We start from the raw sequence: 26,241 nt of genomic DNA, 5'->3' as shown, positions 1-26,241 counted from the left end.
ATAGACACATTCCTCCATCTTGTGATCGGATCGGTGATCCGTTATTGTTTTGTTTTTTTAAACTCGCTGATCGGTCCTAAAAATCCTGATCGTGTAAAACCTAGTGTTTATATAAATAAAGCAGTGGGTGATCGATGACGGGATAGTGAGATATTTACTTACGATGTGGCAGTAGAGCTATGCCAGCTAGCACCTCCATTAGCCTCACCAACAGTCAGGATGACTGAGAGCGCACAGTTTTCTTTGTAAATCAATATTATTCAAAATAAATAAATCCTCCAGTGAATGTACGCTCGAAACAGCACTGTTCCACTCTCCATTCTCTTCATTTCACTTTTAAACTGAACACGTTTGGGAAGCCAGCACTTACATTGGTGGCCAGCATCATTTTTCTGTTGGCCCAAAAAAAAAAAAAAAAAAAAAAAAAAAAAAAAAAAAAAAAAACAACATTGAGGTCAATAGCGACCATTTACCCACTTGTGCAGCTGCTAAACTCCTGAAAAGGTTACTTGGAGTCGGCCCACTAGTTTGAGAGCGAGAGTTTGTTTTGCTTTCCACTGAGTCACATGACTGAATCATGTCAACTTGATTCAGTGAATGAAGACTTTATGTACGTCCTCCTTTCTCTCTTCCTCCTATGGCGTCCATGCACCCCTTGGGTTGTTTTCTTCGTAGGAGTACTCGATAATGTAAAATTGCACAACGTTAAAGCAAAGTTCATGATTATATTGTAGGCAATATATATTGCTTACCCCTGCTGGGCTTTTGTTGGTTTAGAACTGTACTTGCTGTTTCTGCAGCAGTATGAGTGTTTGTCGGGATGGAATTGCTAGCCCCAGCCCCAACCTATCACCATTTCTAGTTTTCTGTGTTTGGAGTGGTTTGTTAGTTTTCTTCACAAGCCTAGTGCTCTCCCTGTACTAAATTATAGCCTCAAACCACGTAAGGCCATGCAGACCTTAGGTTGTGTCCAAGCTTCACCTACAGAAAAAAAACCTTGTGTGTGACACAGGACTGCAGCAAATCACGCAACACTTCAATGAGAATCTAATGGAGGTGGTGCGTTTTTTTCTTTTTTTGTGCGATGCCACCACAATATCAGTGTGTGCAAAGAGGAGAAGTTTGATGATAACCATAGCTTGGAAATTGGATTGCAACATTGGAAAGTGGCACACAAGTCTCTGTCCAGGCTGCTATGTACAACATGGTTGAAGTGACAATAATAATAGAAGAATTAAAGGTGAGAACAGTGATGAATGGACCTTCGCATCCCCATTTTCATGGGAAATCTTTCAAATGCTCACAATTCAGCATTATCCATTATTACCTGCTTCCGATTCGGGCTCATTTTGGCAAATTACCTAGTAAGGGGACGAGCCCAGAACGAGCAGGGGAACTTGCCCAAAATGGCTGCTTCAGACCAAAATAGCTTATTTCCTGTTGAATTTTGGGCATTGGACCAATAAATGTTTTCATGCATCCTGTTGTTGGAGACATGTCCACCCAATTTCGTGTCATTTGGTAAAAATGACGTCAGGGGTAATTTTTTCCAACTTTTCAGGGCATGGTACGGAGTGACTTTTGCTGCGTCATGTTCACAATTACGACTACCATATGTAAATCGTCAGCAAGATTAAAAATTAGTGAGTTTAGGCCCTTCACAATGCGACTGAAGCGTCAGACTAAAAAGAATAAACAGCAATTCAAAGAGGGCCTTTGCATGGCCTGGTGGTGGGGCCCTAATAACAGAATGTAGTGCGTCTTCATGTGAAGAGACTCACCTCTCAGGAACACACCAGATCACTACCATGTTGCATCAAAATTCGTGTAACTGAAAATTTGTTGGTTTTAAGTTTTGTTTTGCAAGCCTCCCTCTTCAGTTCCTTGCATGTATTGTAGTTTATTTTACACTGGTTAAGCTAGTGATGTATATTGCCATAAATATTTACATTGTTTCTTTTGGGAAAATTTCATTTTAAATATGAACAAATCTTACCGATCTCCTTGACCTGCAGCGATATGAGTCCATCATCAATGTAGATATTGCTGCCAAGTTCTACAACATTGGTGATGTTCTTGTAATCGAGCCACAGGATCTCGTCACTGCATTTCTCCTGGTTGCTGTCATCTAAGGTGATCTTTATCATCTTGCCCTTCTTCAGCTCCACTTCAGCTGTACCGCTCTGCCAAACCACAAAGATGTCGTCATGCGACTGTTGTTTCCAAGTCAAGTTGCCAACCAACATGGTAGAACAGGAACGCTGAACTCACTCCCTGAATGAGGCCGGTTCTGATCTCTGGGCCCTTGGTGTCCAGGGCGATACCGATTGGTCGGTATTGGATGCTACCTGGTTCGAAGCTCTCACATGCCTCACGCACGTTCTTGATGGTCTCAGCATGATACTATGGAGAATAAAAGTTCAATTATGGAAACTTTATCAAAGGTTCTACATTCTTAATAACCAAACAAACCAGATCAATCAAAATATATAGTGCATGAGTAATAAGTGCCATAATGCGGTAATTAACCTCTTTCTACTACCCCAATGACTGCGCAGTCCAACAATGAACGATTAAGTGAAGATGTTGCAGTAAATCAGGTAAAAGAACGTTTATTTTTAATTTTTTTATTTTATATAAGCTCTTAATACCAATTTGGAGGACAACTGTCAGGACGAGCTATATTATGTGTTATTTCACCTAAACTGTAACAACCAACACCTTCCCTCTGTATCACTTATGAGTCAGCAGAGCATCACACAAAAATATATAGATAAAAGACAACATACTGTAACTAAAACACACAAGGAAAATGCTCCAGCCGCAGACCACTGATCCACTCATGTTTAATGTACAATAGTAATACTGAGGCTAATGCAGCTAATTCCAGGGCAATTTCTCTATAAAATGAAAACATTTTGCAAAGCATGAATTTGTCTGTTAATCTCCCAGAATTCCTTGAAACACTTGATTGACCGTGAATGAGCATTTTGTTTCACTATAAGCAAATAGTCTGTATGTCTGCCCTTGGTTGTACCTTTAACAATCTATGTCCAGCTGCATCATATCCACTTGAATATAGTTATCAATTTCCATAAAGTTTGTAAGCTGGCTTGTCCGATCGTGTTTAATACCATATTGTAAATACATGCCAGTTTACTGGCAGGCATTGTATTCATAGAGTTATGTGCAATGTTTGCAAAGCTGCAAAAAGCAAAGATTGCAAAAAAGGATCAGCGCACATACTGCGATAAGGACTGATCTGCATGGGTTGAACGTGACGGCCTTTTGGTGGCAGTTGGGCTCGCCCCAGCTGATTTCAAATACGCCAAAGAGGAAGTTATGAAACAGCTCACCTCATGTGTGCCATGGGAGAAGTTCAAGCGTGCAATGTTCATTCCGGACTTGATCATCTCCTTCAGCATGTCCACAGAGCGAGAGGCTGGCCCTAAAAAAAGAGGGGAAAAAGTTTTTTTTTATATAAATACGAATGACTGGTTGTAAATGACCACATTGAAAAGTTTCGATGACTTCCTTTGCATAATTGGGTAAAAATCAGTCAAGATTGTGGTTGATCAAGCTAGTGGGGATGCTGGTATGTTACGGTTTCATCAACCTTTTGACAAAACTGTCATTCGGTTGCCAAATTTGAAGGAGAGAACACTAGCGAAAATTTACTAGGTGGCTGTCATTACCTCAACAGACTATGTTTCATGGTAGAGATCTTCACCACAACACACACTTACTTCTTTGTCAACAAGGCATCTGGAAAGCTGATTTTAAATTTGTTTTAACAAACAATTGGTCCGGTGCTGACATTGGACTATTGGTTAGCACTTCTGCCTTAAAAGTCGAATGGTTCAGGTTATGAATCTAGGCTCCCCTTTCCTTTGTGGATGGTCTTCCACATTCATAAAAAAATGCATATTAGGTAACGTAATTTCTCGTGTATAATGCACATTTTTTCCCCAAAAAAACTGTCAAAAGTTAATAGTGTGCATTACACATAGGTATCGGGGGAAATGAAAAAAAAAACGTTCACATTTTATAAACGTATGCCGCCTTCTAGAGGTTATGAAAAAGCTGTACATTTTCAATTCCAATATGCCACCCCCACCTAGAGGTTTTGAGAAAGGTGTTCACTTTCATTCTAATAAGCCATGGCCACCCAGAGGCTATGAAAAAGGTGTAGATTTCCAGTATGACAGGAAAATCTTTCATTCCAGTATGACAGGGCTACGGATGACTGCATATATGTACAGTTGTGCTCATAAATTCACATACCCAGGCAGAATTTGTAAAATATATATATATATATATATATATATATATATTTTTATATGACTGATGACTGAACAACAACCATCATTAATTTCTTTATGGTTATGTTTTGTTTAATGATAATGCTTTTCTGAAATGCTTGACAGTTTAATTTGAATCCCATTAAAGTAAAATTAAATGTCTTTCGCCTGGCCCTTCATGTTTTCTTTACAGAATTGTACCCATCTTACAAATTCTGCCTGGTTAATCAAACATAAGCACAACTGTGTGTTTTCTAATTTACTAAATAAAAGTAGGGCTGTGAATTTCAAAATAAGAGCAAGTAAATAAAAAGAAAGTATTACATGTTCAAATAAAGTGCTTAACCTCAAAATAATTATTTGAAAAAAACAATAAAATACAGATAATACTTTATGTTTTGATCGTATGGGTAGAAGCAAAGTCATGGATTGTAAAAATGCATTATACATGGGTAGAAAGGTTTTCCAGAATTTTGAGGTCAACTTTTGGGGGTGCGTATTATACATGGGTGCAGATTATACACGAGAAATTATGGTAAATTGAAAATTCAAAATTGTCTATAGGTGGGAATGGCGACCAGTCAGGGGTGAACCTCACCTCTTGCCCAGTCAAGCCAGGAAAGGCTCTAGTTCAACAGTGAACCTGAGCAGGCGGTAGAAAATAGATTGATGACAGGGTGGCATTAGATCATTCCTCTTGGCTGAAGAATTCCATCATTTTATTGATTTTAGACAACTAAATGCATGTTTTGTTTCCTGTATAATATACTATCAGTCTAAGCTGTCTGCAACTTAACTCTCATGATAGATAGAATACAACTGTTTTATTGACACACCAATGGTGCAGATGATGCCAGTGTTGCGAGCGGTGGTGGGTTCTGAGTCGATGTCCAGCAGGCACATGTGTTCCAGGAAGGTGTCCGCCATGGCAGCGTTGAGCTGCTGCGTCTGGATGAAGGCAGAGCCCATGTCGACAATCTTTGGCTGAGGCATGGCGATTATTTTGGAGTCTGGAGAGGTCCTAAAGGGCGGAATTACAACAACAATGGTTTGACTTACTCGTTTTGCTTCTAGCTATTGGTATACCTGGGCACCTCACAAAGCCTTACAATCAGGTTTCATAATATGTGGCAATAGCACAGTGTGCCAAGAGAATGAAATCTAGCAAAGCAAATTTATTTATATATATATATATATATTTAAAAAACCGATAACCGATCCGATCACAAGATGGAGGAATGTGTCTATTTAAATGACCTGTTCATTTACTGTATTTACTGTGTACTTAATTGCTCAAAAAATTACATTTACAATAATGTATCTTTGTTCCTCTATTTATGAAACAAATTAAATTCTATTAGATGTCAGGAAGTAAATACAGTAATTAATATATCTACATTTTGTGACATTTTTGTTTGTTGGTGTGCCGTGAGATTTTTCAATTGTAAAATATGTTCCTTTGCTCCATCAAGGTTGGAAATCACTGCTCTAGTCAGATCGTGTATTCTAATCAGTCAGGTCAAAACAACATTATAGAAATAATGGGTGCTAACTTACTGTAATTACATTACTTTACTGTAATTAAATTACTTCACCCACACCGAGCATGATTCGACAGAACGCCGGTACAACCGTCAGTGCTAGCAGTAGCTTGCTAGGCTACATAATGTTTTGTTGCCTGCTTGCGACCCGTATCGTATAAAAAGTACGTGAACATAGCTCAAGCAAGCCTTAAACGAACGTCCTCTCCTGTCCTGAGCACCGGTGACCATCAACACACGGTTTTACCCATTTTGTCCTTATAATACAGTCGGCGCGATCCACTCTTCTTGTCGTCGCCACGGTAACGAGTGTATCCGGTCGCATTTGAGTTGACAAGTTAAGCCCAAATATCGCAAAAAACGGGATGCAGTGGTTTCGGAATACAAGATTTTATTGCAGGTGTCTGACATAGTGCAATTGTGAAAGAGCAAATTTGTCTTGTAGTCGGAGCCAGCCATTACGTGTTGTCTGTCTCAGACGTGTTGTTTTTTGTTTTTTTTGTTTTTGTTTTTTTAAATAACTTTATCGGCCGTCAAAAGACACACGACAAGGCTAAAAATAAACTAGCTTTTGAATTCAAGTATACTGTGCACGATGGCGACGCAGAGTAAATGTCTTTTGCGGAGCCGATCAAATCAGTGAATTATGACAAAGCTTATCAGCATAAAATGCAAATTATCGGCCGATACCGATCAGGCCAATAAAATCGGTGTAAAGTCTTGTTTATATGCCATTAGCATGTGTTTAATGTGTTCAGGACCTAAACAGTTTAGTGTTTTATAGACCAGTAGCAGAACTTTAAAGTCTTTTTCTAAAGTTGACTGGGAGAGAGTGTAGAAACTTAAGAATGAGTAATATGTTCTGATTTCTTTGTTTTAGGTTAAAATAAGTCAGTATTTGTACAAAACAGGAGTCCTAATTCCCCCAAAGGATGTTTGTTTGCACAATACTGTATCTAGAGTGTAGAAATGTGTTGTTAAGTAATAAAACAAGATTAATGTAAAATAAACCTGGTACTGTAACTTTTAAAGTATTGAATCTGGTCAGTTAAAACAATGTATTCCTTGCTACCTTCCTTGCCTCAATTTGGGAATTGAAACCCAAACTCAATTAAAACCAAATACGTAACACAGATGCCCTTGCAATCTAAACAAAAGTACAACGTGCCCTCACAATCTAACACATTTGGGCTACACACACACCAGTTTCGATCAAATTCTAATGGAAGGTTTTGAGTAGTTTGTTTATAATTCTCACTTGAACAAATGAAAATAAGTGATATGGCAAAAATGTATTTCAATTAGTTATTTAGTAATGATTCTGCACACCAATAGTTGCCTAATAATTGTCCACACATTGATATTCTCCAAAGAAAACCTAAACCTCACTTTTACTTTCTTAAACATTCTTGTTTGAGGTTTATTAACATTTTGGATTAACCTAAAACACTGCGGTTGGTGATTAATACAAATAAACCTCAAAAATGAGGTTGCCTGAGACTATTCTGCCAGGTCACTCTTAAAAATACAAGTACTGAAAAGACATTGGATTGTATTGTTTTTGACGGCAAGTTATCGCAGTACTTTAAGCACTGGTATACTGTGCAAACTTTGTTAAACTGTTATTTTAAAGAAGAAAATTAAATGCTTTGGCATGGTGTCATTTTCATCAGAAAAAAGAACAACTAGTATTTTGCAAGTGGTGTACTTTCAACATCTAATGTAGACCAGACTGCATGTCTACACTCTGTTCTCTACCAGCCATCGGCACTGGGTTGCCAATGGCAACTATTCATTATGAATCCAATGACAGGACAGAGATTACCATGTTTTTCCTCGGCAGATTATTCAAGGTTGTAATGTAGGCAGATGCTGAATAAATTTCACATACACAATGCGTATTAACAAGAACAATAAAAAGTCAAGAAATATGAGCAGGGTGCATCATTGCTTCTCTTTAACAATGACTCTGGTTCCATAACCTCATGATAGAAGGGGACAGAACTACTTCCTTGTCGACATCTAATTAAAATGGAGAATGGCGGGGGTTCCAGGCCTCTACGGTCTGCCTGCACAGTGCCTGCTGCCTGATGATGTAACAGTGGTGTGAATGCAGCAGACCAGTTAGTGGCTGAGGAGAGCTGTACGTGCTTGCAGTCACATCTTGCTGTACTGCAGCAATAGAAAGCCATGGAAGAGGAAGGCAGCCGAGTGGGCTGAGTCACAGGGTGCCACCGAAATTACTGTTTTTCCTCACTTGTCTTATTGTCTATTTATGGACACTTAAAACCTCTATACCACCAGGTATACATTGCTGTTGGGCGGCACAATAACAAGTGTACTGGAGGCTAATAATTGGCATTCACAACATTCAAACTACACTCAACACCACAACACTAAACACCGCTGTTGCGAGGCGGGGATTTCATTGCACATTACAAAACAAGTTGCAGCCTGAATCCCCTATAGTTGAATGAATGAATGCCACTCAAAAACACTACAATCACTGCACATATCTGTGGATGACAGTACTACACACTGCATTTCCTCTAACAGTGGCCTGCGCTCATTCAGACACCATAGCCAAATTGATGATCCGGTGCACTTTCCCATCAGTTGCCTGCACAGCAGCAAGGCACCTGTAAAGATGAAGTTTGTGGTGGAGCTTTACAAAAAAGTAGAAACAAAAGGGCATTCATTTTGTGCAATAGCATTTTTTATCCATTCAACCTTGCTAGCCACCACTCTGGTGTTATGGTAACAAAAGCTTACATAAATGAGACAGATGGCTCTGTATGGGAGACATGGATCGCATGTCACTCCCTAACAAAGTCAGCTGAGTAGCCTTTAGAAGCAGTTAGCAGTCACCCTGACACAGATGCAAGGCTAATTTAAGATCTGACTGCTAATAATCCTTTCCAATCCCTTCCTAACTGGCTCCAGCTAGTGGTATACTCTTGCTCTTTAAAAAGCTCTCCATCAAAACCTTTTATCTTCCTAGACACGTGCTTTATCACTTTTCTGATAACCACCCAAGTACAATCATAGGCAGGAGGAGTGCAACCATGGTGTCGTGACATTTAGGACGGTGAATCAACACATCCAAGATGGCATCGTCATCCACTCCACCAACTTGTTTGACGCACTACATACCCCCAGTAGATCATCCTGGTCCTCTTGGGGAGAAAGAGGCATGCCACCGCTACTGACCGCCGGAGGAACCCCAGTGTGTTGGAGCCGCCAATACCCTGCAATAGCTGACTACACCTAGCAGTAGCAGGCCTGACACAACTGCCAACCGAGGCACTTGTGTACGGTGACAACACCTTTAGGATCTCAAGAGTAAATCCCTTCTGTGATGAAGGTGAAGTACAAAGACGGTTCCCGGGTTGACCGGGCACTGGCAGTGACGTGACACGACGGCCGTACATGAGACATCCACCACGAGGTTACAGTCACTACAATGTCACTACTAGCCTTGGTCATACAATTCCCCTGACCTAAAGACAGGCTAGGGCTAATAATAAAATACAGCATGCAGCGGGCGTTTAGAAATTCAATACTCAGGATGCATGGCCAGTCATTTGGCGTATGTTTATTGGGAAGTGGCCAATTGTGCGGAACTGAGCACTTGTGAAATTAAGCTAATCAAACTCAGGGCAAAACGTACAGCAAATGGTTAGCCAGTGGTGGGTATGCACAAGCGCCCTTCATTTGCATTCTAGACGTGGATGGATGAACATCTTCTCAGGGGGGAGCCTCACAGGTTCCAGAAGTGTAATGACCCCACAAAGTCATTAGATTACCATTTTCATCATTTTTGTGGAAATGGTAACGCTACCATTATATCTATTTTCAATGGTTTTGCATTTCCAGTATTGATGTACGATAACTTTTTTTTTTGCCATTGATACTGATAACTGATAACTTGCTGCTTCTCCAAACCTGTACTGATATCATTTTAAAATATGGTTTACATCAGGGGTCTTCAACTATTTCAAGACCAAGGACCACCAAACTGATGGAAAGCCGGAGCGGGGACCCCCAATTTATGTATATTGTATATAATAGTGTTCAATCAAACTGGTCGTATAATAGAATGCCTTTCTATATAAAATATAATTAAAATTAAAATAGTATTATGCAAATTGCGTATCGTCATTTAATATCATATGTATAAAATATGTAATGTAATATAAGAATAAAAGAATGCCTTTTTATTGTCACTATACACAAGTACAATGAGACTGAGCTGAAATGTATAAATGTACTTTGTTATTGTACAATCAACACTAAGGTTGAAACGAATACTTGACTCTTTCGCGTAATTTGAATACAAAAAATGCTTGATGAATTTGCTGTGCCTCTGCGATCGCGCTTAACATGCACTGCCAGCCCTCCCAGTTTGATTGAGTTTGATACTGTATCTGTAATTATGCGCAATTAGTGTGACTTGAGCACAAGGAAAAGTCAGTCTGGGAAGATGCTGTTGGCATGAGTTTGTGATGTTCTTGTGTTGCCGCGAGTTAAATAAAGCGACTGAAAGTGCATTGCAGACTCCCTTCCTCCTTGACCACTTCTGAGGGTATTACAATACTATTGGTATATACAGTAGCTGCCTGTTAAAGGCATGAAAGAGTTAATTGTCAAGGTTAGACACATCTCACAGTGTTTAACAAGCACCCTGAATACGTTATGTCATGTCATAGTCACGTGTACTGTACTTGTATATTATGGCCAGTGTAACTTAAATCGTACCTGCAAGTGGCTACATTTTGAGTCTGAGTCAAGTACTGTAGGTGGGGGGAAAGAAAGAAAGAAAACAAAAATTGGCGAAGAATTTTGGTCAAATAATCCATGACTATCACGACCCACTGCATCAGCAACAGCCGCTGCCAACCAGTGCCCCGCTGCATGAACGTAATTTTTTTTTCCAATATCGGGCAGAGTTTTCAGACCCTGAAATGATGCTGTTGTCAAAGCGACAGGTTTTTATCCATAAGTTAGGTTTGTGTTGACATTGTTGTGCTTGTCCATCTTTCATGCAGTGTGGTTTGGGTGCACCAGGTTAAGGACACTAATCGAGGATTAATGTGGTTCTAATTTTGCAAAACTGGTTTAGTCTCCACAAGTAAAGAAGTAGATTTGGAAATCTCCCAGACCAGAGTTACTCAGCATAACTGTCGTGGGACAGAACTGCAAATGAACACTTGTGAAGTGTACACCACACAACAGACATCAAGGCCAGGGAAGCCAAGAACCAGACAATGTAGTTGCAGCATTGCCTTAGAATTAAGAAGGAAAGATCATTTGAGATTTGTCGTAATGATTAGATGTGGACTATTTAAACAATTTCCAGAACAAATCCAGGAATTTCCCCAAAGCTTTGTTAACAATACATTGCAAGATTTCCTTCATTTCTCAGTTAATAAAGACACATTTTATAATTAAACATAATCCGGTAAGAGATTAGCCGTGACTATGATTTGGTGCAGTTTCAAAGTGGTGCAGTTTCAAAGTAAAATTATTGGGTCTTGGACTCTTGGCGGAAGAGGTTTGTACTCCTCTGACTGTCATTCTCGTGTAATTACTGAACTGAAATGGTGACTTCAGCTGACAAGTGCTCAAGCTAACCTAAAAACAGATCATCATAAACTTGCATACTGTATTTGAAAGCATGTTTTCTAAAATACTAATTAGCCATTCAACAGAACTCACTACCTCATGCCAAAGATTCTATTTGTGAAAATAAGACAATTCAGATATCCAGTTCAACATTAAATGAATGCCTTGAAAAATATATTTATATATATATATATATATTTTTTTTTTTTTACAAACTAGAGTAACCATCACAAAGTGTTTATTCAAAGTAAACCAAACACAAAGCAGTCATTATTAGAGTACCATAAAAACTTCTTTTTGCTCGCACATTGTTCAGAATCTAAGGAAATACAACACTTATTGATAGTTTGTGTAAAAACCTACAAATAGCCCATAACCAACCTTTGTGGAGGTAATGAATTATTTTCAAATTATTTAATTTCCCCTCACGGGATGAACAAATCTATATACCATAAGACTAAAAGATTTGCCTCTGTAATAACGTCCGTATTAGGATATATTAGCACTGTAACGATACCCCAAAGTTAAGATTTTAATATCAATTTCTGACCCAGAGTTCGATACACAATTCAATATTTTATGAATTAATAATATACTTTTGTAAAAACATAAATAAATAAATTATGGTTATAAGTATAATAATCTATTTATAAAAATATTTGTATCATCTGTATAAAGTATTACTATAATAACTACAATTATCAGACTGTGCCTTTGATTGTGTCGGTACCTCACTTAATTTAATTTCTAGATGGTGTAAAAAAAACATGTTTGACAAGTTGCCCTTTTAAACATTTATTGTAGCAACATGACAAGTGGCTGTCATCTTTGTGGAATTTTCTTAAAAAATTTACTAAAAAAATGAAAATAAAAAAACATGGAATGAGGCCTAACTTGTATCTTTATGGATCAACTAATTAAAGTTCCTAAATGCACGAAGAAAAGAAAAGATTATTAATGTACCCCTATTTGTGACTGTAAATTAAGCACCTGCATCTTTGCAAGGTGCTTTATTGTCAACAACAAGGCCTCTTATATTGCTGCGGTGGTTTGCTGACCGCTATTCATACTGGACTTAACATACTGCCATTCGTAACGTAAAAGCTACAGTTAATTTAAAGAGACCTTACATGGGAGAAGCGTGCTCTTCAACACATGGACAGTCCTCAACACATGGACAGTCCTCAACACGTGAACAGTCCTCAACACATGAACAGTCCTCAACACATAGACCTTCCTCTGAAGACATTTTTAACAAAACGGCGATAAGTATAATTGTTAACAATGCAACGGAGAGCAACTTTTTAACCAGCAGTTGTCTGGATAATAATGCTCTGGAGAACGTTACTACTGCGTCGTCGATGCGTCAAAAGTCACGTTCACATCACTGCGTCATATTTTCTCGCGTCGGAGCGATGGAGAGCAAACCGACCAATCGAGGCCGGGGAGACGCCGAGGCCACGCCCACAACAGGAAGCATCATGAAGCGAGTCAACGGGGCGACGACTGCATGCATCTTTGATTCACAAAGTGAATTTTAACAACAACTGATGTACCTTTGCTATGAGTAAAAGTAGAAATGACTTTCTAAGTTATCCAAAACCTTACGGCGTATCCGCCCACCAACGCAAATATAATGACAACGTTATCGGGAGAGTGCATTGCAAGATGGTTGAAAAGAAAATTACACACATCCACTTGAATCCAATGGCAATGTACGTGCATTTGTTAGGAAGACATTCGAGGACATATTTAGACAACCAAGCTTACTGACAACTATTTAGGAACGCCATCAAACGGGTCACAATGAGCGAAAATGCGACCGCGTTTTAGGAAGTGCACAATGTGGGCAATAAAGTGACAGTGACGACAATACAAAACCAAATCGAGCCTAAATGAAGTGACAAAACGACCGAGAGGTTCGTTCAACCCACCTTCCCTCGTTGTAGGCCGCTCGCACTGATGTAACAGCCTAAGCAGTGACAAGCAGCTCAAGGTGATCTCTACTCTCCTTAGTCTGCCGAACTACTTTGTCATGATGCTGAGCTATATCCCTCCGAGGTAGCCAGCACACGCTTGACACACTGTAAATAAACACCAACTGCGACACTGTTCCAGCACATTCGCGCTATTTAATATACTTGTGTATACGAGTCCCCTCGGTTATGGTACTTTTAATTAGTTAAACGCCAAGAAATTAGGAGATACACGGGTAAGGCTCGCGCCTGCGGATGGATACATTGGAAACAGAGCTGCGATGTAGACGTGAAAGCAGTCAGCCAATCATAACGCAAAAATTCATCAGCAGCCTCAACACGTGACGCATGAGGGCAAATCGAGACAGGTTTCCGCAAAATCCACAAGCCAGGGTTACTTCCCTTAGTTGAAAACCGCCACCCGTAAATAGCAAAAAGCAAAATCAGAAAAACCGCCATATTATTTACATTACACGACATATTGGTTTAAATGTAACCAATATGTTTACATAAGGAGGCTGTGTGGTTTTGGTACTGAGGCAATGTCGTCATCTATAGCGTTCGAAAAATGGTTAGCTAATTGATGGCAAGGGAAGCTCATATATATACAAATGTATATATGATGTGATTTTAAAGGAAGCATATAAAGTTGACTTACAAATAGTTGGGCCTCTGGAGTGCTTTCCCACACATCAAGTGAAATTAAACAATCAAGTCAATGATCTTTTTTTATCTTCCTATTCATGACAAAAACAAATTTTGGTGCAGGCAGTGGTGGCTCCACGCAAAGCCATTAATATGCAGTCTGGACTTTGAGGAGTGAACATCTCAGGAGGAAGTGTGTGTGTGTGTGTGTGTGATTTGGGAGGTTTCACTTTCTCCTTCAAACTGCAGACAGTTGGGATGCTTAATCCCTTTAGTCTGTAGGTCAGTCTCAAATAGACACCATGAGATAACCAGGGTACAGACAGATTATCCCAAAAGCCGCATCACCATTGTCTCCAACATGTACAGAGTGGCTTTGCATCTTTGATTAGTTTAATGATGATCATTATTTCAACGTTATCAGTGGTATTTATGTTTGGGGGGTAATGGACTTCCAGGTACCAACAGATTTATACGAAATAAAAGATATCTTACAAACCCGATTCCAATGAAGTTGGGATGTTGTGTTAAACATAAATAAAAACAGAATACAATGATTTGCAAATCATGTTCAACCTATATTTAATTGAATACACTACAAAGACAAGATATTTAATGTTCAAACTGATAAACTTTATTGTTTTTAGCAAATTATCATTAACTTAGAATTTTATGGCTGCAACATGTTCCAAAAAAACTGGGACAGGGTCATGTTTACCACGGTGTTAGATCACCTTTTCTTTTAACAACATTCAATAAACATTTGGGAACTGTGACACTAATTGTTGAAGCTTTGTAGGTGGAATTATTTCCCATTCTTGCTTGATATACAACTTCAGCAGTTCAACAGTCCGGGGTCTCCATTATTGTTATTTTACGCTTCATAATGCGCCACACATTTTCAATGAGAGACAGGTCTGGACTGCAGGCAGGCCAGTCTAGTACCCACACTCTTTAATTACGAAGCCACGCTGTTGTAACACGTGCAGAATGCGGTTTGGCATTGTTTTGCTGAAATAAGCAGAGGCGTCCATGAAAAAGACGTTGCTTGGATGGCAGCATATGTTTCTCCAAAACCTGTATGTACCTTTCAGCATTAATGGTGCCTTCACAAATGTGTAAGTTAACCATGCCATTAGCACTAACACAGCCCCATACCATCACAGATGCTGGCTTTTGAACTTTGCGTCCATAACTGTCTGGATGGTTCTTTTCCTCTTTGGTCCGGAGGACACGACGTCCACAATTTCAAAAAACTATATGAAATGTGGACTCGTCGGACCACAGAACACTTTTCGTTGGTTTTTGGTTTTCTGAAGTGTTCCTGAGCCCATGTGGTGATATCCTTTACATATTGATGTCAGTTTTTGATGCAGTGCCACCTGAGGGATCGAAGGATCACGGGCATTCAATGTTGGTTTTGGGCATTGCCGCTTACATGCAGTGAGTTCTCCAGATTCTCTGAACCTTTTGATGATATTATGGACCATAGATGATGAAATCCCCAATTTCCTTGCAATAGTACATTGAGGAACATTGTCCTTAAACTGTTCGAGTATGTTCTCACGCACTTGTTCACAAAGAGGTGAACCTCGCCCCATCTTTGCTTGTGAATGACTGAGCAATTCAGGGAAGCTCCTTTTATACCCAATCATGGCACCTACCGGTTCCCAATTAGCCTGTTCACCTGTGGTATGGATGAAGTGGCTGGGGAGAGGGTAGTCTGGGCGTCCCTGCTGAAGCTACTGCCCCCGCGTCCCGACCCGGATAAGCGGTAGAGAATGGATGGATGGATGGACCTGTGGTATGTTCCAAACAGGTGTTTGATGAGCATTCTTCAACTTTCTCAGTCTTTTTTGCCACCCGTCCCAGCTCTTCTAGAACGTGTTGCAGCCATAAATTTCTAATTTTCATGATTATTTGCTAAAAACAATAAAGTTTATCAGTTTGAACATTAAATATATTGTATTTGTAGTGTATTCAATTAAATATAAGTTGAACATGATTTGCAAATCACTCAATTCTGTTTTTATTTATGTTTAACACAACGTCCCAACTTCATTGGAATTGGGGTTGTACAAAGAATATAAAACAGCACCATCTGCAGCATCACTGAAGTATTTGGAAGAAAATTGTCAAAGTTGTTCACAGCCATGCAGCCACTCCCAAATCTGCACGTCAGCCAATCACAACCCGGCAGCCAATCAAAGCTTTGTCAAAGAAGGCTCTGCTGTTGCTGAACCGGGCGGCCTTTGACCTTCTCATCCATCCATCCTTTCAATTTTCTATTCCGCTTATGCCTTGACACTACTCATTTGAGTAACAGGTGTGCTGGACCCTACTGGCTGATTTCGTGTGACAGGTGGCATCCTACCAGGAATCCCCCCAGTCTTCTGGCCCTGGCCATAGTGTCTGGGATTTTTCTGCAACGACTACAAAGTGTGAGTTTTCCCATCTTCCTATCTGAATCATGGAACACAACGACAACAAAGTTTGAGTTTCCCTGTCCTGCTTTCTGTGGATTACGGAACATTACAAGACTTGGGGCCCTAAAAACCTATCCCCACCTCCAAAATCTTTATATCTGGACTTTAAAGTTAAATGCTCAATATCTGGGCTTTGAATTCCACTGTTATGTATGTGACTGTGACGTTAATTGCTTGGTTACTTATCCGCTTGTAACAGGAGCTTTGATAGTTGATATTAAAAGTTCTTTCCAACAATTCTGGTTATTTGGTGTTCTGCACTTAGGTCCTACTCCACACACAAATAACAAATCTAGAACAGCACATCTGTACCACTGCACTGTATTGATTATGAAATACTGTACATATTAGTGTAGAAGAAAAACAGCAGCATCCGGAACACTAAAATACAGTGAGCATTTGTAAATGTACCTATTCGCACATTAAAAAAAACTTATCTGGTGTTGTCTGCTGAAAAAAAAAAAACTCGCCTGTTGCTTGTGTGCTCCTGCCAAAGCAATTAAAATACAGTATTACTTTGGCGCCATCCTGCGGAATCTTGCTGATGTTGTTAGATTTAATGTTTTTTTTTTTTTTTTCGTCTGCTTTTGGGATGTCCTGTTTTGTTGGTTGCCCTTGAATGCAGCTTGAACAGGGAACTAGAGTGAAAGTAAAAGTTAGTTTTTGCTTCACCTACCAGGTGTTGTCTACTTTGCCTTTAATCCTTAACATTTATTATTGTGGGTAAAGGACCAAAAGGTAAGTTTAAAGACTTTGTTCTATTAGTGCGCTTATTTTATTTGCCCATGTGTGATGTCGTATTTGGGCTAATATGCTAGTCAACGCAAAGGAGGTAGGTTGGTGTTGAATAGTTTTAACTGCTCAACATGTATAGTGGTTTATGTTACATGGGGTCAAGATTGATGCATGGTCTTGATGCTTTGCGGATTATTATTTGTCCGTGTTGTTACAGAGTACAATAAATATAAAGTATGTTCACGCAACCTTTTTGTAATGATGCTGTCTGCTATGCCGCCATATTGTGGCCTGTAGTCACTCACACACACGCCTTCCCCGCCCCCGCCCCCCAATTACGTGAGGATTTTAACTATTCCCGTCAGGGCGTTGTCCCCAACCTTTGTGAATAGTGAGGGTTCGTTGGGCTCACTGCGCGTAGTAAAAAAAATTAAAAAGCTGCAATATTTTGTACCACTGCTATGTATTAAATATAACATGCATAGTAGAAAAAAAGAAAACCAGCACCATCTTTATCATTGCTCTGCATCAAATAAGAAATGTATTAGAAAGACACTAAAACAGCGGCATCTCTGTGTTATTGTTCTGTTGCACCCAGTGTAACTCTGGGAATCTATGAAGAAATACAACACACTTCCAACTCCTGAGCAACCGTTTTTCAAAGAGAACTTACTGGTATGTCAGTTTTTTCGAGGAGAACGTCCTCGAGTGACGTGTCAATAATTACAAAAACAAAAAAAAAACATAATTTTTATATCACTTCCTGTTACAATCTTCTGGTTGACATTGGAAACGAATAAGGAATGTATGCCCTCTAGTGGTCAGGAAAACTAACAACATGTAAAATATGTTCTAATATGGCCACGAGAGGGGCGATGTTCATTATTGGGTTAGAATGTCAACCAGGAGATAACAGGAAATATAATAAACAGTTTTAGAGAAGCTCGGAAGTTGATTTTTTTTGCATTCACATCAATCTTCTTGTTCCAGCCCTGCGCGTGGCAATACAAGTGTCTTTAATTTTTTTCATCTGCAATAGACACTATATTCTGCCTTTTTTATTTAATGTTCATGATGTAGCACCTTCCCTTTAATATAGACTGTTTGCATGCTTATTCAGTTGCCCTTGAGTTATCAAATACATTAGTTATTATAATAATATATAAGTATAAGTATTTTCAATATACATATTATTTTTGGGCACGAGCCCGGAATGAATTGATTCATTAACATACGCATGGTGATGCACAGAAAATTGTGTATTAAATCTGACTGTGATTTTGCATACATGGCCAATTTGTGCGCAGAGTGAGAACATTTCTATGCATTTATCAGTAAATCAGGCCCAAATGTGTTTGAACAAGTCTCATTTATGAAATAACTTTTGCTTTAACTATTTTTTTAACAATATTTTTAATCCTCACGAAAGAAAATGTCAGGTGGCCCAACCAAATATTTATAAAAACATCCATCCATTTTCTGAACCGCTTATCCTCATTTGGGTCGCTGGTGTGCGGGAGTTTATCCCAGCTATCTTTGGACGAGAGGCGGGATACACCCTGAACTGGTCACCAGTCAATTGCAGGGCACATATAAACAGACAACCATTCACACCTATGGGTAATTTAGTCTTTAATGAACCTACCATGTATGTTTTTGGGATGTTGGAGGAAACCGGAATACCCGGAGAAAACCCACACAGGCACGGGGAGAACATGCAAACTCCACACAGGTGAGGCCGCACTTGAACCCAGGTCCTCAGAAGGCAGATGTGCTAACCAGTCTCTCACGTGCCACCCCCAATGAAGTATCTATCATTTAACAAAACCGAAAAATGTTCAAATGTTGGCTCATCGGAAGACAGACTTAAAATTATTATTATGTAAAATGTTTTAAAGTACCGCGGCACGGTGGACGACTGGTTAGAGCGTCAGCCTCACAGTTCTGAGGACCCGGGTTCAATCCCCGGCCCCGCCTGTGTGGAGTTTGCATGTTCTCCCCGTACCTGCGTGGGTTTTCTCCCACATCCCAAAAATATGCATTAATTGGAGACTCTAAATTGCCCGTAGGCATGACTGTGAGTGCAAATGGTTGTTTGTTTCTATGTTCCCTGCGATTGGCTGGCAACCAGTTCAGGGTGTACCCCGCCTCCTGCGCGATGACAGCTGGGATAGGCTCCAGCACGCCCGCGACCCTAGTGAGGAGAAGCGGCTCAGAAAATGGATGGATGGATGTTTTAAAGTGTGTAATATATTTAAATGTAAAACTAGCAAACATTTTAAGTGCCAGGGATAATCTTATAGCTTTGAATAGCGTTATATTGTGAGATTCCTTGCAGTTGTGCCACCTGACTATTGCAACTAATTAAACAGGCTTCTGTTTGGATGCTAGCATTAGCTCCAATACCTTTGTCATCGAGTTCAAACAGACCACTTTTTTATTTATTAAAAAAAAAAAAAGTTTTATGATAAAACAAAATGTTTCTAGTTTTACATTGGTTGTACCACCTGACATGGAAAGTGTACTAGCCTATGTGTTTGAAAGTAATTATTTTTTATCAGTATTTGACAAGAGATTTACAAACCTTTTAGCTGAGTACTACGGTTCACTTGGGGTCATCTGGCAGATGCAGCATCCTGTATAGAGCTATTGTCTCTTCACGTTGAAATTAAAAGTTCAATGTTTACAGTTGCGCCACCCTGACATTTAGGAAATGTAAATTGCTGGACAAATGTTTTGCAGTTATTTATAAAAAAAAAAATCCAAAAGACTGCCACAGTGTTTAATTTTTACCTTAATATTATCAAGATTTAAGTGCTTAGTCTGCTCATTTGCTCAGACAGTTGCATCACCTGACATCTTAGGGGTTTGAGAGGGCAAAACATAAAATAATGTAATTGTATGAATATACTGAAAAATGTATAAAAATAAATAGCTTTAAAAAAATAAAATCATGGATTTCATGAAAAGATTATTATTATAATTTATTCAATAACTGACTCAGTCACAAAAATATGCATGTCATGTCACTGACCCATTTCAGTTTTACATCCTTTTTGTAATACAGCAAATCCTGCCAAACAAATCTACTGTACCTCTGGAGGAAGTGTTGCAAAGCGAAGTTTCACCACCTGTGAATATCAATCCAACAGGAGTTACATTGTGTTTAACAGAACAGATTCACAGGCAGTTACATTTCATTGAATAGAAAATATTAAATCTGAAAATGTATTGGAAAGAAAATAAATCAATACCATTTATATCCCTGCTCTGTATTAAACATTACATTTCTATTAGAAACCAATTGAAGCTGCAATACTTGTATCAGTGCCCTTTATTAAATACTGTGTAAAATACATATTAGGGAAAAAGAAAGCAAAACATCACCATTCTTTTTCTCTGTATTATGTTAGAAATAGGCAGCACGGTGCACGACTGGTTAGAGCGTCTGCCTCACAGTTCTGAGGACCGGGGTTCAATCCCCGGCCCCGCCTGTGTGGAGTTTGCATCTTCTCCCCGTGCCTGCGTGGGTTTTCTCCGGGCACTCCGGTTTCCTCCCACATCCCAAAAACATGCATGGTAAGTTCATTGACAACTCTAAATTGCCCGTAGGTGTGAATGTGAGTGCAAATCGTTGTTTGTTTGTATGTGCCCTGCGATTGGCTGGCAACCAGTTCAGGGTGTACCCCGCCTCCTGCCCGATGATAGCTGGGATAGACTCCAGCACGCCCGCGACCCTAGTGAGGAGAAGCGGCTCAGGAAATGGATGGATGGATAATAGCCATATGTATTATAATATGTATTAGAATGGCATCTGTATCACTGCTTTTTATTAAATACAACTTAATAGAAAGGTGATCGCCATCTATCCATTTTCTACACTCAGTATTAAATAGTAAACAAGACCATGTATTGGGGTTCACCAATGCAGACTTGCCACTGAATCTTAGAATATTGAGTGTGTGCAAAGCTAATACAGTAATGTTTTTTTGTCGATTACATTGATGCACTCAACAGCATCAACATGATTACTCATCAGCAGACAGTGACTAATGACATGCGCACAAGCCTCTCCCGTCCATCTTCCCCCTTTTTTCATTATCCTCCCACCCCAGCAGCAGCAGTGCAGTCAGCTGTGGGTCACATGACTTGGCTGTCTGCTTTCACTGAGCATGCTCCAACCCCTTCAGTGTTGTCAGGCAAAATACACTAGACGGCAGTCGTTGCGGCGAGAGCTGTAGTTGACGAACACACTGGCTCAAATTGCGGAGTTATTTTTGATGAGGTTACTGTTGTCTGTGCTTGCAGGCGCCAGGCAGGAAGAGGCTGAGGCAAGGACAGCATCCTGAGTCTCCATCTTCTGTGAAGGTAAACATGGATGGTGGCGGTGTTGGAGGGCATGTGGAGGGGGGAGGGGGAAATCCGCACGAATGCATTTTGTGCTAAATAATCATCATGAGGAGAAATGTGGCCGATGGTGCTTTATTGGTATGTGGTACCACAAAGCCTATTTGGGATGGTGATCGTGATTGGGGGGGGGGGGGGGGTTGCACGTCAGGATGCTGTGTGCATCTGGGAGAGTGAAAGGGGTATTTTCATATTCCGGACATGACAAGGTAAAATTCTGTTATGAGGAAGAAGGTATTTAAAGTGACGCAGAACACAAAGACAGCATGAGGAATCTCTGTATTGACTTCATTTGGGTTTTGTATTAGCATTCTCCACCGTAATGCAATGCTGTGCTGCTTTTTGGTGTGTGCAACACAGAAGTGCTTCGTGTTTTGGTTTGTGAATTATGTAAATGGTCTTTTGCGTGACACATTCAGCCATGCCCAAGCAGTTGACAAGACACCATTTCACTAACACTCATTGTTGAACTTAATGAACCAAAATAAGAGGGGCTGCTGTTTTCTTTTGTTATACAATACATGGCACCTTTATAGTTACAGTGGAACATTTAACTGGCTGATAGCTGATTTGTTCAGATTTCAGAAATAATGAAAATAGTACTAATTTATTTTGAGGTAAAACTCTCACCTATACAAAACCCTTATTTTCTACACAGGCAATGTTTTAGGTGACCGTGGTTTACAACGGTATGGATATGTGACGTTTCGAGGTAACATATGGCACGCAATGAACTAATTTGCGCAGAATACATGGTCACACAGCACAAGAAGGCACACTCAGTTACCGCTGTACTTACTCCTGCGTAAGTGTTTGTTGGCGATATTCTGTAGTAAACTGATGACCCCCCGGTAACATTAACATTTTTACTGTCAAACTGTAAAAAAAAAAAAAAAAAAAAAAGGTTAACTGCTATGAAAACAATAAATAAATCTCCAAACAAAAAAGAATAAATAAATGTCCAAACACTCTTGTAACTTTAAAGGCAAATGAGGAGAGTGAAACAAAAGTTGCCTTGCATTCATTTTATTTTCTCAAAAGACTGTTGAGACAAATATGGTAAATGAAACAATGTTGTGTAAAATTTACACAACAATATCAGCAATAAAAAATGGCACCTTTTATAACAAGTGAGGCTGCATAGAGCCTAGCCAAGAGATGGCTTGCAATGTAGACGTTAACAGCTAACGTTTTTTTATGGTGACTCATATCATCTGACATGGCACTAACACTGCACGTAATTCCCAGTGTATATTCTTCCCCTCTTCCCGCTTGTTGAGGCTCCTTCAATTGTTACAGAAAAAGCAAAAGCAAAACATTTCTCCTATTGCCGTTTGTTCTCTGGTTAACTGATGTCTCTTGAAGTACGCTTGATTACATTTCCACAAGGAAAAGTAAAAAAAAAATAAAAAAAAATCACAATCAAAGTTATTTTTAAGTATTTATAATGTATGAATGGGAGAATATTTATATGAATTTAATTCTTGGTAGATTAACTATGGTGAATAAACAATGACCTCTACTGGTTGCAGCCAACTTTTAACTTCATTGCTTGCTTGAGATGATTAATCAACCATCAATTCCATGCGGTCCACCAAATCCTTTGCAACAAATGGTTCGATGATTATGCTTCTTTACGAAGCGCATCCCTAAACGTGACCTTATAAAAATTCAATTAACCATGGCAGCAAATCAGGAAATGTCAGTCTTCGGCTGACATCAGCAGAAATGCTATTTTTGCAACGATTCCATGAAAAGGTGAGCTGACCTGAAAAAAAGGTATTTTTTTTTTCCTCCCAAGGAAAAGACACGACACAAAGACAATCCGAGTACTGCACATCCAGCACCGCTCTCCTACACACTCTCTCTCCACAGTGATTAATGCCACTCTGAAAAGCAGGCAGAGACGGCTGTTGCTAGGAGACAGCGGAAAGGTGAAGTGTAGACGGTTTAAAGAAGAGTGTTTGTGACAGTGTCTAATTACATGAGGTGGTCTCTTTCTTTCTCTATGGCCACGTTTTTATGGATTTGTCTGTCTGTCTGTCATACCAAGGTGTGCAAGACGCACTGGCTTCCTTCATCCCCACCTGTGATGTTTGGCATGTGGCCTAAACCTGTCTGATTGAGCCCTGAGAACAGCCAAACCTATGGTAAGCTAGTCAGCGCCCTGTTTGATAGAATTACCTGCTTAGCCGAATACACTTATTCTACGAGTCAGCTCATGAGTACGCCAAATAAATGCTATGTATTCTATTGGGCCTCTGGGGAATTTGCTTATAGATTCCAATAACAAAAGGCTGGTTATTTTTAACCACTTCATAAAGTGAAATCTGTGTTTCTCCGGTCCTTTGGAGATGCTATATAAAGCTCTGTTTTTGATGCCTTTGAACAGACAAATACTGATGTGTGCTGAAAGTCACGATATTCAGCTTTAACAACAATGTTTTTTTTAAATGCTCACAGGACATCAAAGGCCAGTGTTGGACCGACGAGGAGTCGGACGGGGAGAACGAGCCAGAGCAATTCCTGTATGGCATCCAGGTATGGAGGCGGAAGTTCAGTCCTTACCTGCTGTTGGCGTTGGGACGTCATTAACCTTGACACGCCAAAATGGATAGTTTTGTGAGGGAGTTTGTTGCATGAATCAATATGGGATAAAATCATTAAAAGAAGTTGGTATACTGACTGCACTTGTAAACAAGCAGTAAAAAAAACAAACAGGAAGTGATTAGACCATCACTCTATGGGCCAATTGGATCATAAAGTAGTTTCTCACCAGTCTCTTGTTAAATTAAGTTATAAGAAAACTTCTTTTCATTAAGGTGAATGAAACCTTTTCTCCAGTTCTGACAAGACTGCTGCTACGTTAGTAACACTCATGCTAATCATTTCAGTTGGAATTCTGTCATTTGCGGCATTTAAAATTGGGTACACGTGTAGGATTTTTAACATCTTAAGCGATTTTTAAAATGTAAGGGGCTGCACACGATGGTGAAAAAAATGCCTCCCTTCTCTTTGTGTGGTTTATTTGAGATGAACAACACCGTACACCACACACATCGAGATGTTTGTGTGGGGTTTATTCGAGATGAACAACACCGCACACCACACACGTATGAGATGTTATCATGATGAAGCAGCCACAAGTTGTCCTGCCAAAAGTCTCTTCTCAGGCACTGAACCAAGCCTACGCCACAGAATCTCTTTGTAGACATGCTGGTTGATCGTTTGGCTCACATTGAAAAGGAAAACTCAGTTTGGGTGTGAAATATATTTTATGTGACACCACCAGTCCCAGAACCTTTCTGACACAACTCTTAACCATAGCTCCACCAACAATCGTGTGTCCCCTCCACTAAACCAGATGTCACTGATCCACAGGGGATCCAAACTGCCAGAAAAATATAAAGTAGAAGAAAATGTAGCGTAGAAGAATAAATAAAGGAAGCTAGGCTAACTTAACTGGCAAACCTCACGTTTTTTAAATTTTTTTTTTTAATGTGTGAGATACATGTTACAAACGCTTAACACAATCAGCTCCTCCTCCTTGTGTCCGATAACAATGTGAGCTTCAGGTTGCAGTTCCGTTTCACGTCACAATCACGAAGTCTGTGGCTCGGCCTGACTTGCCGTTGACCACACATAGGGTTTGTCATCGTTAACATTTGAGATTGGTGGCCTGAATGGTCCTTTAGCAGATCACGTTGGGAAAATCACTCTAAACACACCCCATGGCACAGGATAATTGATCAGTCATTTAGAGACATCCCTACAATAGGGCTTTTGTTCACTCAAAACGAGCAATGTAAAAACATTCACCATTTCTTCAGCACGAATTTTTGAAAAAATCACAGGCAGTACTGTCAACCTTTCCAGCACTTTTTACCTGTCACCTTCAGACACCTATCACATTGTGCCATCCTGCAACTTTCCGTATTTTACTTTAACTTTACCATCACAATTTGCATTATTGTCCAAGGCCGATAATCGAAATCTAAACCTAGTCGATTAGTCAATAGTTAGAACATAAAAGCAGAGGGGAGAAGATAAGGATGAAAGTGTGCGGAATGTCTCCACAAGCCAAGGTGATCAAGTGTCTAACTTTGCGTCTAGACGGAGAAAGACGTGGACAACAGTTGAGCTCCCTATTATCCATGATCTTTTTGAGCCAACTGACAGAACTGCATTGCTACAGAAGAAGAAATGGCATAATATACCATTTTAAAATATATTCAGTACATCAAATTTGAAAGGCAGTGGATTGTTGAGATTCCGGTAATGCTATTTTACATATTGATTTAGCCAATCTTCAAGAAAATTGTATTGTAGTGAATCACTCACAGTATATTGTTTCAATCACCTGACTTCGGTACTGGCAGCGTGGGCTCAGTTCCTACTCGTTGATGGTATGAATGGTTGTTTGTCTCTATATGCCAGGAGTGTCAAACTAATTTTGTCGCGGGCCACATTGTAGTTATGGCTTCCCTCTGAGGGCATTTATGACTGTGAACCCATATATAATATT

The 26,241-nt window shown here is 39.6% G+C and overlaps 2 protein-coding genes across 21 annotated transcripts in view; one reads left to right on the top strand and one right to left on the bottom strand.

The window, feature by feature from the left end:
• Positions 1–14,151, bottom strand: part of pkma (pyruvate kinase M1/2a) — a 27,370-nt gene extending 13,219 nt beyond the window's left edge. Inside the window, exons 1-5 of one of the 5 annotated variants that reach the window (XM_061765636.1) lie at positions 14,102–14,151; positions 5,138–5,322; positions 3,357–3,448; positions 2,272–2,403; positions 1,997–2,183 (exon numbers count right to left, since the gene is read on the bottom strand). In XM_061765636.1, the coding sequence (XP_061621620.1) occupies positions 1,997–2,183; positions 2,272–2,403; positions 3,357–3,448; positions 5,138–5,322; positions 14,102–14,136 (631 nt within the window). In that variant the 5' untranslated portion in view covers positions 14,137–14,151. Of the gene's footprint in view, positions 1–1,996; positions 2,184–2,271; positions 2,404–3,356; positions 3,449–5,137; positions 5,323–8,995; positions 9,161–12,597; positions 12,732–13,401; positions 13,556–14,101 lie in introns of those variants that run through there. The other 4 variants (XM_061765637.1, XM_061765635.1, XM_061765634.1 and 1 more) reach the window with 4 other exon arrangements.
• A 2,184-nt stretch (positions 14,152–16,335) lies between these two features.
• The window catches only part of parp6a (poly (ADP-ribose) polymerase family, member 6a), a 47,146-nt gene continuing 37,240 nt past the window's right edge, over positions 16,336–26,241 (top strand). For 11 of the 16 annotated variants that reach the window (XR_009787399.1, XR_009787396.1, XR_009787393.1 and 8 more), the window contains exons 1-4: positions 17,170–17,312; positions 21,618–21,677; positions 23,770–23,866; positions 24,180–24,257. Coding sequence is in view for 9 of the 16 variants with exons in the window: in XM_061765630.1 (XP_061621614.1) it covers positions 23,864–23,866; positions 24,180–24,257 (81 nt within the window). In the remaining 7 variants the exon portion in view is untranslated. Of the gene's footprint in view, positions 16,530–17,169; positions 17,313–20,722; positions 20,889–21,617; positions 21,678–23,517; positions 23,651–23,769; positions 23,867–24,179; positions 24,258–26,241 lie in introns of those variants that run through there. The other 5 variants (XM_061765623.1, XM_061765626.1, XM_061765625.1 and 2 more) reach the window with 5 other exon arrangements.

This window comes from Phyllopteryx taeniolatus, chromosome 2 (genome assembly GCF_024500385.1).
Source record: "Phyllopteryx taeniolatus isolate TA_2022b chromosome 2, UOR_Ptae_1.2, whole genome shotgun sequence".
NCBI lineage: Eukaryota > Metazoa > Chordata > Actinopteri > Syngnathiformes > Syngnathidae > Phyllopteryx > Phyllopteryx taeniolatus.
This window is presented reverse-complemented; position numbering and strand designations above follow the sequence as displayed.